Raw genomic sequence first — 14,225 nt, 5'->3', positions numbered from 1 at the left:
AGTATGTGAATATATCTCAATAAAATGAAGATTTAAAAAAAAAGGAAAAAAAAAAGATTCCCTTTGCTATTTGGGGTCTCTTACCATGCCATATAAAACAAAACAAAACAAAACAAAACAAAACAAAACAAAAAAAAAGAATTAAGGGGTAAAGTCCAATGACGTATCCAACCTACTCTCAAATGGTCCAGGAAAAAATAAATGTATATGTTTATATAGAGAATGATAAAGTAACTGTATCAAAACATTAAAATTTAGTGAATCTAAACAGTTTACAGGTATTCTCTGTGCTATTCTTGAAAGTTTTTAGTATGTTAAAACATGTATGAAATTATTTCAAAATAAAAAGTTAAAAAAGTTTTTTTAGCTTCATCTTAAATTAAGGTTACCTCAGTTCTACCAAATCCTTTAAGCAAATAAATTAATAAAAAAGAAAATTTTGTCCTAAGTGTAAATGCCAGCAACTCACCTCAAGTACTAAGTTACAAAATCTATCTTCAAAAAAAGTATTCTAATTAGTTAGTATAAAACACAGTCCCAGCCCTAGGACCCAGCATTAATAAGTGAGATCAGAATACAACAGTCATTACCACATGAGATTCCAGATTTCAGAGGGAGAAAAATCATTGAGGATTTAGTGATCAAGAAATGAAACAACACCTAGAAGGGCCCAAACAGATTAAGTGATAGGAAAGGGTTTGGAGGCAATAAACATAACAACTTAATTAAATAAATGAATGCAAGCAACAAAATTAAAGTAATCCTTCTGACAGGAAGAAAAGAACATAGGGATGAGTGTGCATGAGGGCAGGGTTGTTGTTAGTGAGTCAGGATAAGAGTGTGGTAGATAAAGAATACTATCTCTTCACAAAACAGTCGTTAAGGCCTTCTAACTATAAAGTGATGTGATCAAAAGTGTTTAAAAGTCACTTAAAAGTTAAAAAAAAAAGTTTAAAAGTTAAAACCTGAAGCTTAGCTGTACCTGTCTGGTCACATCATTTAATAAAACAACAAAAATATCTTCCTTTCCCTTACTTCTTAAATGTGTCACTCTCAAAGGTGAGAGCTTTTCAATTACATTTAAAAAGAATTTAGGAAGCAAAGAGACTATCAGCCAAGAGATGGAAACAAACCAAATGTCCTTCAACAGATGAACTGATAAACAAAATGTGGTATATACACACAATGGAATACTATGCAGCATTAAGAAGGAACAAAGTCGTGAAACATATAACGATATGGATGAACCTTGAAGACATAATGCTGAGTGAAATAAGCCAGGCATAAAAAGAGATAATGTATGTAACCACTAATGTGAACTGTGAAAAATGTAAAATAAATGGCTTATATTGTAGAATGTAGGGGACCTAGTGATAGCAAATAGTGAAGGGGGAACGATAATCTAATAAGAACAGAGAAGTTATGGAGGGCAATCTTAACGATATGGGAATGCTCAGGAACGACTACAGTTTGTTAATTTTGGGGAGTTATGGTAGGAACAAGTTGGCAGCAATGTAGTTATTTTAGGTTACTTGTTTTTCTTATTCCTTTGTTTGGTTACAGTTTATTTTCTTGGGGTAGGGTAGGAAAAAAAAAAAAGAAAGAGAGAGATTATTAGGACAAAATTTTCCTGAGACAATAAGCAACAAAGCCTCACAAACCATATGCCCTGAGGTGTTAGTGGGAGGAAAAGACTGAGAGAACACCACCACCACCCTCCCCACTGGGCAAGCAACCTGTTATCTTATTCACTAAAGAAACAGGTCATCCTTCCTCATCAAAAGGGAAAAGCTTTACTTCCTGGCTATCATCAAGTTTCTACAGACTCAAGTAGTTTTAGAGATGAGATTATTTATACTGTAGGCAACAGGACAATGAGATTTAGGGTAAGTGAAAATTCAAACACACCCATTATTGACATAGTGGCTATTGTCATATGCATCCTAGTTTTGCCACTTAGTAGCTGCCTCATGCAAGTAATAGTAGTTAACACATGTACAGCACTCACTCACACCAGACACTATTCTAAATATGCACTTATTTACATTAATTCGTTTAGTCCTCACAACCACCCTATGAGTAAAGTACTATTACTATCCCCATTTTACAGTTGAGGAAATTAAGGCACAGCAAGGTTAAATGACTTTGCCAAGTTCACACAGCAAGTAAGCAGTAGCCAGGATATGAATCCTGGCAGTCAATCCCAAATCAGATTCTTAACTACTGCTTCCCCTCAATCTTATCAAGCCTGTTTCCCCAATATGGGAGTAGAGGAGCTAATAGGTCCATGTGCTCTTTTCTGAATCACATGGTGGTAGAAGGGTTACAAAATTCTGATTTTTGAAAGAAAATAAGCACCCTATAGTTAAGTATATTAATATTTCCAGAGTGAAATGAAAGAACACCCACACTAAATGGGATAAATAGAAATAGCCTTATATCATTTCAGGTCAGGTTGGGTTTTGCCACCAAAAAGATAATAAAAATTTCAGTTTTCAGAGCTTTCTGGGTTTTGGAACTGCAGTTAAGAAATATGATAGAGTTGCAGTCAAGATTAAATAAGAATATGCACAAGTGTTTACCATAGGGCTTAGTACAAAGTAAGTAAGCACAATATATGGTAGTTATTATCATTACAGAAAAATTAAAATGTATTTAACTGTATTAACTGTGTCTTAATGTTTTTTTAATTAAAAGCCCTAAGTATTACCAGAGTAACCTGCAGAGGGACTGGGCTACCCAAATAGGTGAGAGGAGAGAAGAGTGATTTCTGCAACATTAAAAACAAAGCATGCACCAATTATGTAAAAAGGACGCTAGAAGTATCTTTTGAAAATAAATGGTATAGAGGTGGCTGCATAAAAAATTCTCAGGTACATAACTCTCAAGCCATAAGAATTTGCTCAATTAAAAAAAGTTTATGCAATCCTCTTTCATAGAAATCATAGGTAGCTTTCAGAGGGGAAAAAAGAGTTCAAACACTAACAATTTAGATTTTAAAATCTCAAGCATGTACCTTCAACCACGAAAGAAACTTACCTGGATAACTAGGTTTGGAAATAAAAATGGAAGCTATAGACACAGGAAAAAAAATATGCTTCAGTCTTTTCAAAAGCAAAAATAGTAATAATATTTGCATACTATTCAAATTACTTAATTTAACACCCTAAAAGTAAATTCTTTTAAAATAACCATCCAAGAAAATTAGCCAGGCATTGTCAAAATACTTTTAAGCTCATACAAATCTTGACTTCGCTTTTGTACTATACCACTTATTAGAGCAACATACTTAACATTTTCGCAATAAAATGAACACTGGTATGAAAGATACGAAGGGATCTTCTTTGAATTGTGAATATAAATACTCATCACAGGTTTCAAACACTTAAACAGAATTCTGTTGGTCCTGGCTCTAAGATACCAATAAGCGTTTCCGATTTTGGAAAATATACTTCCAATACTTCATCCGTATTATGTCCAGTGGGGTCTACCACACAGTGGTCCAAGTATTTCTCAACAGATGAACTTTCTTTAGAAGAACAATTTATTCAAGTCTATTATTTCACTATTCCGATATAACCAAAAATATATTGTCCAACAATCTACTACAATGTTAGTCTTGTTAAATCCTTTTCAAATTCAATCCTATCCAGCACTTACTGAAGGCTGATCTTGTAACATAAGCTTAAAATCTAACTAGTTCGTACTTCCTTTCATGACAAAACCTTACCCTACAAGTGGGCTGCACTGTTGCCAGGGCCAGGCCAACCAAGGTAAAAAGGATTACGTCTACTTTAAGACTCACGGCCATATATGAAGAAGAAAATTCATTTACAAAATTCCAAGGAGTTCACAATATTGAACTGAAGAGCTATTAATATTAAAAGCAAACAGCTGTTGCCTGGGCAAGTGAGGAACAGAAAACTCTATCATTTCTAACTATCAGAAGGCTAATTCCATGCAAAATTATAAGCCAAGAGGCGATACTAAAATATAGCTAAGTGTATTAGAATGGCAACTTAAACAGGGTTGTTTTCAAATCTTAAGATAACTGTATAGTTCAAAAAGACATCTTCAATATACCTATTAATATCAGCCACTTATAATTTTACGCAAGTTACTTAATCTTTCTGAGCCTTAGTCCCTTTATCTGTGAAATGGGGATTAATAGAATTTACTTCACTGAATTTTCCAGAGAATTAAATGAGACAATGTATACCAAGTGCTTGACACAGTGCCTAGCAAAGAAGTGGGAAATACATAGTAGCTCTTATTAATTATGGAAAGTGAAGCACGACAGTCTTCTTAGATGGCAGGAATATATCAAAAGTAGAATACCGTATTGTAAGGGGCATGAATTTTAAAAGGCTAAAAGCCACCATTCAACAGTAAGACGACTACATCAAACTGGTTCAAGAGGAAAGAGATGAATATTAGGAACTATTTAAACTTCTAGTGGGCAACCAAATTTCATAAACTCTTTGCAAGCCTAATAACCAGATCTACATAAGGATCTGGATCTGTCACCCAAGTTGTCTATTCCCACATGAATTGCTTACTTTGTACTTATGCTTCATTCTAAATGAACGAATAACTTGCAAAACAGGATTAGCAAATTTATTGTTCTATTTTGGGCAAAACATCCCCTTAAAGAAAAAAAAAATCTCCACATATGGTCCAAGAATTATCTGCATCAAAACCACCTTGTTAAAAATGGAGATCAGTGAAGTGGAGCTCAGAAATCTGCAATAATAACAAGCATCCAAAGTGATACTTAAGCATATTTGTTTTGAGGACCACTGCCCAAAGGAGTTCAGCCAAAAACATTCTGTATTAAATTCATCTAGTATGGAATTTAACCTCCACTTACTCATTCTTGCAAGATCCGTCACTAGAGCAAATTTCTGTTCTGTTGGTAATATGAGCCTCAATTAATTCAGGAATTTAGGAAGATCAAGTGTAAAAAACATCAAGAAATAATGACAAACTTCATAGGTACAACTAACTCCTAAAAAATGGCTTTCATTTTTTGTCAATTTTGAAATTAACTCAGCCTTAACATTGAAGATGAGCACATAATACAAAAACTCTTAAAAGCCCCACAGAAAAGCTGATCTTAGGAAGCTGATTCTTACAAAGAATAAGCCTAGTTTCATAAGCTTTACTTTAAAACAGGAGACAGTGAAGTATGGTCTTATTTAACAAGTAAAAGGTTGACAATTAACCTTATTTGGAACCCCTAGTCAAAATACGCCCGGCACAGTCTGTATATAACACATCTAGTTATAAAAAAATTTTAATACCACAATGTTCCAAAATTCTTTACACTCAAATTCAAACTAGTTTTTTAATGTCCAAAAACTAATCATTTTCCATTTACATATAAAATCACATCAGTGCATCATGCAATGGAAGAGCTCACTTTCAATACAGTATATTTGTTTAATAGGTGGGCAACCTAAAGCTATCTGGGTCAGAAAGTGATAGGCTCTTGCTACTTTGTTACTTTACTAAGGAAACCCTTAATCTACACTTTGGGCTATAATTAGAATAACCACCCAAAAATATTTAAGTGTTTTAAATACGTATAACTGAACACAAACATTCAAGCATACTACTTGAGGGCCTAAATTCTCAACCTGGATGCTTTAGTATGAGCTACTGATACTACTACTCACTGCTTCACCAGAATGGCTGTTTATTTTTCTATTGCACCATACGTTTCATGGTCTCTGTAAAGAAAAGAAATCATTGTCTTGGTTTATATTTCTTTTAAAAAAACAAGTCAATTTTCTACAAATTGTTTAAAAAAACTAAAGACATTGAAATCTGAAGTTTCCTAAAGAAATCAGCTCAATTTTTTTTAATGCAACAGTAACCTCCCCATACACACATACACACAAAGTCAATATCTGTAAATGATGGATTCTGATACACAACTAGCTACAGCCTTTAATAAGCATGTGCCACAAAGTTTAAAATGCACAAGTGAATTTAAACAGAAGCAGTCACTTCATAATTACTTAACTCCTGACAGATTTTTCCAATATTTCAAAGCAGCTTTATAACTATTATTTTTTTTTAATCTTCATTTTATTGAGATATATTCACATACCACGCAGTCATACAAAACAAATCGTACTTTCGATTGTTTACAGTACCATTACATAGTGGTACATTCATCACCTAAATCAATCCCTGACACCTTCATTAGCACTCACACAAAAATAACAAGAATAATAATTAGAGTGAAAAAGAGCAATTGAAGTAAAAAAGAACACTGGGTACCTTTGTCTGTTTGTTTCCTTCCCTTATTTTTCTACTCATCCATCCATAAACTAGACAAAGTGGAGTGTGGTCCTTATGGCTTTCCCAATCCCATTGTCACCCCTCATAAGCTACATTTTTATACAATTGTCTTCGAGATTCATGGGTTCTGGGTTGTAGTTTGATAGTTTCAGGTATCCACCACCAGCTACCCCAATTCTTTAGAACCTAAAAAGGGTTGTCTAAATGGTGTGTAAGAGTGCCCACCAGAGTGACCTCTCGGCTCCTTTTGGAATCTCTCTGCCACTGAAGCTTATTTCATTTCCTTTCACATCCCCCTTTTGGTCAAGAAGATGTTCTCGGTCCCACGATGCCGGGTCTACATTCCTCCCCAGGAGTCATATTCCACGTTGCCAGGGAGATTCACTCCCCTGGGTGTCTGATCCCACGTAGGGGGGAGGGCAGTGATTTCACCTTTCAAGTTGGCTTAGCTAGAGAGACAGGGCCATATCTGAGCAACAAAGAGGCATTCGGGAGGAGGCTCTTAGGCACAACCATAGGGAGGCCTAGCCTCTCCTTTGCAGCAACCGTCTTCCCAAGGGTAAAACCTGTGGTAGAGGGCTCAACCCATCAAACCACCAGTCCCCTATGTCTGTGGTATAACTATTATTGTAAGATGTAGGCAACACATTCACAGATAGTATCAGCTGTGTGTTAATTTGTTATGAGGAACACTGATAAACAGGTAAGTAAAACCCTTGTGTAGGGAAAAACCATTGGTCCCAGTAAATAGTGCCCCTTAAGGTATGGATTGCAAAGACTAAGAAACTGCCCTTTCAGAAGTCTGGGCTGAAGGTTTTCACCCTTTGAAGATAATCTTCTCTGGTTAAATTTTTCTAAATTTGTAATTACTAAAGTTGAAGGTATGTTTAAAGGATTGGTCTAAACGTATGCGGGGAAGAGCTATCCATATTCATTTCTACTGACCCCCAAAACATAGGAAAGGAAGGCTTTTTAAAAAGAGGCTTCTAAGACTGCAGTTGTTGCTCCTTCAGTTTGCTCCTGAGGGAAAAGAACTCACTATTTTAAAACGTTATGGAAATGCATCCAGAGGAAACAACTGGAGAAAAATTCAGAATGTGGAAAATTCTACGAAACAAAGTTTGTGGTTTTTTAACAAATAAATTGCAAGGGAATAAAAGTAATGGCAGAACTGTAGATGAAAACAAGCTAAAGCTAAAGGAGATCAACTAATTGCAACAAAGGAACTTTATCTGGATCCTAATTTGAACAAAACAAATTAAAACAGTGTTGAGATGTTTTTGAGACAATCTATGAAATTTTTTTTATTTTTGTATATTCATTTTATTGAGATATATTCACATACCACGCAGTCATACAAAACAAATCGTACATTCGACTGTTCACAGTACCATTACACAGTTGTACATTCATCACCAAAATCAATCCCTGACATCTTCATTACCACACACACAAAAATAACAAGAATAATAATTAAAGTGAAAAAGAGCAATTGAAGTAAAAAAGAACACTGGGTGCCTCTGTCTGTCTGTTTCCTTCCTTCCCCCATTTTTCTACTCATCCATCCATAAATGAGACAAAGGGGAGTGTGGTCCTTATGGCTTTCCCAATCACACTGTCACCCCTCATAAGCTACATTTTTATACAATTGTCTTCAAGATTAATGGGTTCTGGGTTGTAGTTTGATAGTTTCAGGTATCTACCACCAGCTACCCCAATTCATTAGAACCTAAAAAGGGTTGTCTACATTGTGTGTACGAGTGCCCACCAGATTGACCTCTCACCTCCTTTTGGAATCTCTCTGCCACTGAAGCTTATTTCATTTCCTTTCATTTCCCCCTTTTGGTCAAGAAGATGTTCTCCATCCCACGATGCTGGGTCTACATTCTTCCCCGGGAGTCATATTCCACGTTGCCAGGGAGGACAATCTCTGAAATTTTAATACTGACTGGATGTTTGAGGATACAAAGGAAATGTTGCTACTATTTTAGTGTGCTAATGGTGGTAAGATCAACCATCTTTTAGAAAACTATACCAAAATATGGATAAAGTGCAATGCCTAAGATTTGCTTCAAAATAATCCAGAAGAGGGAGAGTATATAATGAAACATGTTTGGCTAAAACTTGATAAATGTTAAAGCTGGGTGACACATACTTGAAGGTTCATCTCCCTAATAAAAAGTTGAACAAAAATTGTGGCACAGCCACTGACTTACTACTCTGTCTAAAATATTCTTTAAGACAGTTTAGCAACCTGAAGGAATGTTTATTATATAATGCTAAATACTAAATGAAGAAACAAATGTACCTATGTCAAAATCAGAGAAGCAAGAAGGAAAAGGGAGTACGAAAACTCAAAATTAATTTTGTAGTTAGTTGATGATTTTCATCTGCTATTATTAGACTATTGTTTGTATAATAACCATTATAAAAAGAAAATGGCCTAAGGGTAGGCAGGTTATTTAAATTAGCTAAGAGGGCTGGGTTTAAAACAATAGTGGTAGAATCTTGAGTAAACTAGAAAATGTATGCCCCACCTAAGCATTCAATTTCAAATAAGTAACTATGCTAAACAATCTTTTCTCTGCCTGGTACATATCCGCATTTTTAGGATAACCATTCATTTATCAGCCAAAGCAACATAGAAAGAAAGGAGGAGGTACTACCTAGGATGGTACAGGAAACCCAGGCCTCCTGATGTTCACCCTATTTTCTGAGGCATCAAGTTTGGTTGCTTGTTTGTGTTTAAAGACAAAACAAATTAGCCTCATAAGAAATAGAAAACGGAGGCACAGTGAGGCACCGTGTGTTGCTCAAATTCAGTGTGAATGGGAAAAGCCATTACTAGAATGCTAGTACTCTGACATTCGTCCAGGTCCCATAACATACTAATACCACTTTTTCTTTTTTTCCTTTTTTTTTTTTTTGAAATTACATGTGTCCTCCTGTTTTTCACAAAGATTCTCCTTACGAATGTGTGCTTTGAACAACTCTTAAAATAAGGCAAAAAATATCACAATGACAGGGAGGTAAAGAATTTCAAATGCTTACAAAAGCAAACTAATGGTCAATTCACATATATATTCAATCCTGTACTCTAGGATCAAATATTTTTTCCACATAGTGGACAACTCTTCCAACTTTAAAAGACATTTCTACATCATGCATAATATCAGAATAAATGAAATTTTAATAAGCAATAACTGGCCCTTTTGAAGATTTTAGAAAAGCACACATACACTGACGTACTTAGTACTCTACCCAATGTTAATTCTTTGCTGCCTATCTCACTGGACAGGTAAAACACTAAATTTCAGAATATATGTGAATTCTACGTATTCCCCAACATACAGCTTGGGGCATCACCAGAGCAGAAGGTTCCATTGCTAACAGACTGAAGTATCTGCTTGGCATCAACACCCATATCCTTTGTATTATTCCACACAGCCACTGATAGGCAAATTCTTTCCTTACTATTTAAAAGAAAAATCACTAGTCCAACTAAATAATGTGAAAAACAGAAAAAGCATAGTTTCAGAATCAGATCAATCTATATCTGGGTCCTTTCCTTCCCACTTGAAAGTTAAAGACTTGCCAAGCTAAATGAAGTTTCATTTCCTCCTATATAAAATACCACCAGAGTTATAAAGACTAAAGTATATGGTTTAATGCCTGGCACATTATAGGCTCTCAATAGGAAGCTTTGTTATTTTTACCTAATGGTTTATTAATTCAAATATCAATTCCAATAGAATACAAATTATCTTTAAAGCAAATGATGAGTTGAGTCCTGGCCTGGGTAGAGCACAAAAGTTTCTTCTGGGTCATCATTTAACCACAAAACTAAGTATGCAAGTATGAGCTCAAAGCAACAGCACATTACAAAATATTTGCAGGTCCATTTTTACAAATTATGGAAAGGGTTCTCCAACTAGTCAATCACTGGTCCTATTTATAATAATGCCCTGAACTACTACATTTTGAAGATGACGTTGTTTTATTTTCTTTCCTTGGTCCCTCAAACTCCACAATTTGTGCCTCCCAAATAAGGTCCTGGAAGGCAGAAACTATATACTGGAGGGATGCCTTACACATAGATGTGTTCAATAAATATTTGTTGGGTGAAAAGTTGATATGGCTCCTTTAATAGCTTTTTTAGAAATACATTAGTAATAGGATCCTTTCACTTCAAAACATTCAAATGTAAGATACTCATATCATCTCCTCCAACTAAAAAAAAAAAAAAGTGCTTATAAGAAGAAATGTTAACAAAATAGAACAAAACTCAAAAATGAATTGCAATTTTCTACCAAAGAAAATTTTAAAATAAAACACCAATACAATGAGCACCTCAATTCAGGAAATCACTATCCACGGCATTGCCCAAAACAACTTACCTTTCTGCACTTTCCTTTTGCAGATTTGAAATCCAGATTCTCACACAATCATTTGGCCTTCTCTTCTGTTTGATTCAATAGCATACACACTACTGAAAGTCTCTCACTATTAATTACATTAGTAGAAAGCACACTGGTCTTATTCTGCTTTCTATGAAAACAAAACGCAAAAGTCCTGACCCAAAATTCATTTAAAAATAAAAAAAGAAAAGAAAAACACAGCTAAACTTGAAATCAAACAATGTAACAATGTAAAGTATCCCATCTTTTCCCCAAAACACAGTACTATGATAACAAATTTAAAATTTTTTTTCCCAAATGGGAAAGGATTCTTGTGTCTTGATGGGAGGGCAAGAAGTTACAAGTAAAACATACTAATAAGCCATTTCCCAGCAGGTGAGATACCATCAGAGTGTGTGCTGTTGCAGGAAACAGAATGAAGAGCCATGAATGGGAGTCTCTGGACTTCATAACTGCAAAAGAAGAGAGAAGAAGGTCAATTCTAGACCTTTACCTGTTTAAAGCAGTGCCCATAAACATTTTAAGTCAAAAGACGAAAATGTGCTGGTTAAGGCAGAGGTTTGTTTGTGAACTCAACCCTCATGTCCTCAACACTTTAAACTGTAATACACGGTATTAGGGTATTAGAAGTCACTTGAGCACTTTTATGCCACACCATATTGGCATTAAAGGCTAAAACAAAAAAAAACTCTTATCTCTTTAGACTTGTCTGAAAACCATCATTAAAATTAGCCAAATACGATTCTCTATTGAACGTTACCTAAGGGGAATGAATTCTAACATTAACCTTGAGTCGCAAGGTTCATTTTAATAGATCTTCCTCCTAAACGGAGTGACAGGTAACCTTCCGGGAGCCCCACTGCACACACCTCTTTATCGAATGCCCCCCTAAATTAAACGTTAAATTGAGGGCAAATAGACAAGTCCTCCTAAAAACACTTCCCCCTCCCGGCACACGGTTCTCTGCAAAAATCCACCTGCGTTTTGCCCACCGACCTCGGTGTGAGTGACCGGGCGTCAGGTCGCGGAGGGCAGCTGGAGGTAGTGGGTGAGATCCCCCCAGCCCATCACCATCACACACCCGCAACCTCTTCCAGTGCCACACCTGTCCCCGCGGGCACCCACCTGGGGCAGGGCCCGCCCTCTCCCGGCCTCGCGCCCCGACCCCACTCGGAGCGCGCGCCCCGCGCCACGCGCCGCGCAGTACCCGAGGTCAGAACAGGCAGAGGGAACCCGGGCGCGGAAGAGGCGGGAGCTTGGGGTGAAGGGGCCGCCCAGGCTCACTCCCTCCCAAGGGACCAAGCGGGCCAGGGCGTCCCGAGGAGCACTGGGGGGCGGGCGCGGTACCTTTTAGACAGATCCATGAGGACCCCGGAGAAGAGCTTCTCTCCGAGGCGGAACGACACGACGAGCGCGTCCTCGATGATGTGGTCCAGCGTGACCCGCACCTCCGAGCCAGGGATCAGTTGCGACACCGCGGAGTCCCCACGCGCCGGTGGCACGAGTGCCGGGGCTGCAGACTGAGGCAGAGGCGGCTCCCGGCGCTCCTCGGGCGCCGGGGACTGCTGGGACGGCGGCGCAGGAGAAGGTGGAGGGTCCGGCCCTTCCTGAGGCGCGGCTGCCGCGGCTGCTGCTGGCTCCGCAATCCGAGCGGGCAGCTTCTCTTCAGTCTCCAGCTCCGGTGCCACCGCCTCCGGGCTGCGGGCGAGCTCTCCTGGCGGCGGCGGCGGCTGTGGGAGCGGCGGCTCGTCGGCCTGAGGAACAGACTGCTGCCCATCAGCCTCGCCGTCCGTCACAGATGCTTCAGTGGCAGTGACTGGGAGGTGGTCACTGCCGGCCTCGCTACCGGGAATGGGTTCCATCTCCGGCTCAGCCTCGCCGGCGCCCCCCTCCCCGGGAGACGCTGCAGTCGCTGCCGCCTCTGCAGCCACAGCCGCCATTTTCTCTCTGGCTTCTCTCTCCTCCAACTCCGGCTGCAGCGGCGGCGGCGGCGGTAGCGCTGCTTGGTTCCCTGGGCCTCCCCCTCCCTCCTGCGAACGGTTTCGTCCCGCCTCTTCCCTCCTGCTCGTTATTGGCACGGCGCCATTGGTTCCGTCCTAAACCCCGCCCGCCTTTTTGATATTTCATTGACTAGTCGGGGACGTCTATCATCTAGGTGGTTTGGCCCGCCCTTGAAGAGTAGGAACTTCCCATTGGTCAAATGAGTTGTCAAATGTCGAATCCTAGAGGAGGAGTGGGGGGGCGGGCTCAAAGGAGGCGGGGTATTGTCACAAAAGCTGAGCCGTATACTTACCGTCTCTTTCTATTGACTGGAGGAGAAAATAATGTCTTATGGTTGGCTTGCGCTCCTGCCCGTTATCTGCCAGATTTTCAGAGGTGGGAGAAAGGAGGGAATCACGTGGCGTGCCAGTTCTTTCAAGGAGGCCGAGGGGAGGAGTAACGAGAGAATGCGGGGAGGGGACCGCTTCCCAAGAAGCCCTGCGCGGATGTCCTTAGAATAAATGTTATTTCTAGGCGCGGACCTGCTTGCGGCCGCCTGTGGGCACGACAAGCGTGTTTGGAAGGACAACTAAAGTTTGAAAAATAATTCTACACACACTTTTTTGAGCGCCTAATATGCCAGACACTGCCAAGTCCTGAGGGTAGAATGACGGACAAGACATTCTCCGTAACCCTCGTGGCAGTCATTCCAGCTTCCACACCAGGAGTATTTTCCTTGATTCTCTCCACTTTCTAGGAACAAAGCACCTACTTATTTCAGAAAAATAAGAATGTTAATGAAAACAGGAGGGATGCTATGCACACTGGATTAAGCTGAAGAATCTTCCAGAGAGCAGTCGGGAGGCACTACTGGACTTTCTAATAAACACTGCTTGTTCTCTCCACATCCCCTGGACAGTGGGCGCACCTGGTTCCCTGGTTAACTCTTTTTCTTTCCCAGTCTCTCCTACCTATGGGAACAATAAGTCTTTCATTTCAGTGTCCTGATATTCCCTACTTCTTTACTCCCATTTTAAGTCTCTTGGTTCTTGTCTGAAAGAATCTAGTGAACCTATTTCTCTCGAATTGCGTGGCAGAATCAGACTTCTCCAGAAGAGATCATAGGCACTGACTGATCTCTCTATACAGGATGAGGCGTGGGGGGGTGAGGGGTGGAGGGTGTAGTGTTGACAGCCTTAAAGTGAATGAAATAAAATTCTAAAGAATAATTACAGCTAACATTTATTGTGCACCTCCTATGTAACAGGTTCTTGTCTAAGCACATTTAATTTACAAAACTCCTATGAAACAGACTATTGTCATACCTATTTTATAAAGACATTAAAGCACAAAGAGGGTGCCTAAGATCACTCAGCTAGTAAGTTGCAGACCTAGAATTTCAATTCTAAGTTGAAAAGACTGAAAATGGCAATAAGCAAAAATAACACCACCAAATGCTCTGCCTAGTTCAAGCCATGTGGCTCTTGGGAAAAGGCCATAGGAGATCTCAGTCAGGGC

General features: G+C 39.0%; 1 protein-coding gene across 6 annotated transcripts in view; it reads right to left on the bottom strand.

Annotated features, from left to right (window-relative positions):
- The window catches only part of PWWP2A (PWWP domain containing 2A), a 35,883-nt gene extending 23,139 nt beyond the window's left edge, over nt 1–12,744 (bottom strand). For 5 of the 6 annotated variants that reach the window (XM_037798987.1, XM_037798988.1, XM_037798989.1 and 2 more), the window contains exon 1: nt 12,075–12,744. In XM_037798987.1, the coding sequence (XP_037654915.1) occupies nt 12,075–12,667 (593 nt within the window). In that variant the 5' untranslated portion in view covers nt 12,668–12,744. Of the gene's footprint in view, nt 1–5,678; nt 5,733–12,074 lie in introns of those variants that run through there. The other variant, XM_037798991.1, reaches the window with a different exon arrangement.
- Nucleotides 12,745–14,225: the final 1,481 nt, after the last annotated feature.

This window comes from Choloepus didactylus, chromosome 11 (genome assembly GCF_015220235.1).
Source record: "Choloepus didactylus isolate mChoDid1 chromosome 11, mChoDid1.pri, whole genome shotgun sequence".
Lineage (NCBI taxonomy): Eukaryota > Metazoa > Chordata > Mammalia > Pilosa > Megalonychidae > Choloepus > Choloepus didactylus.
This window is presented reverse-complemented; position numbering and strand designations above follow the sequence as displayed.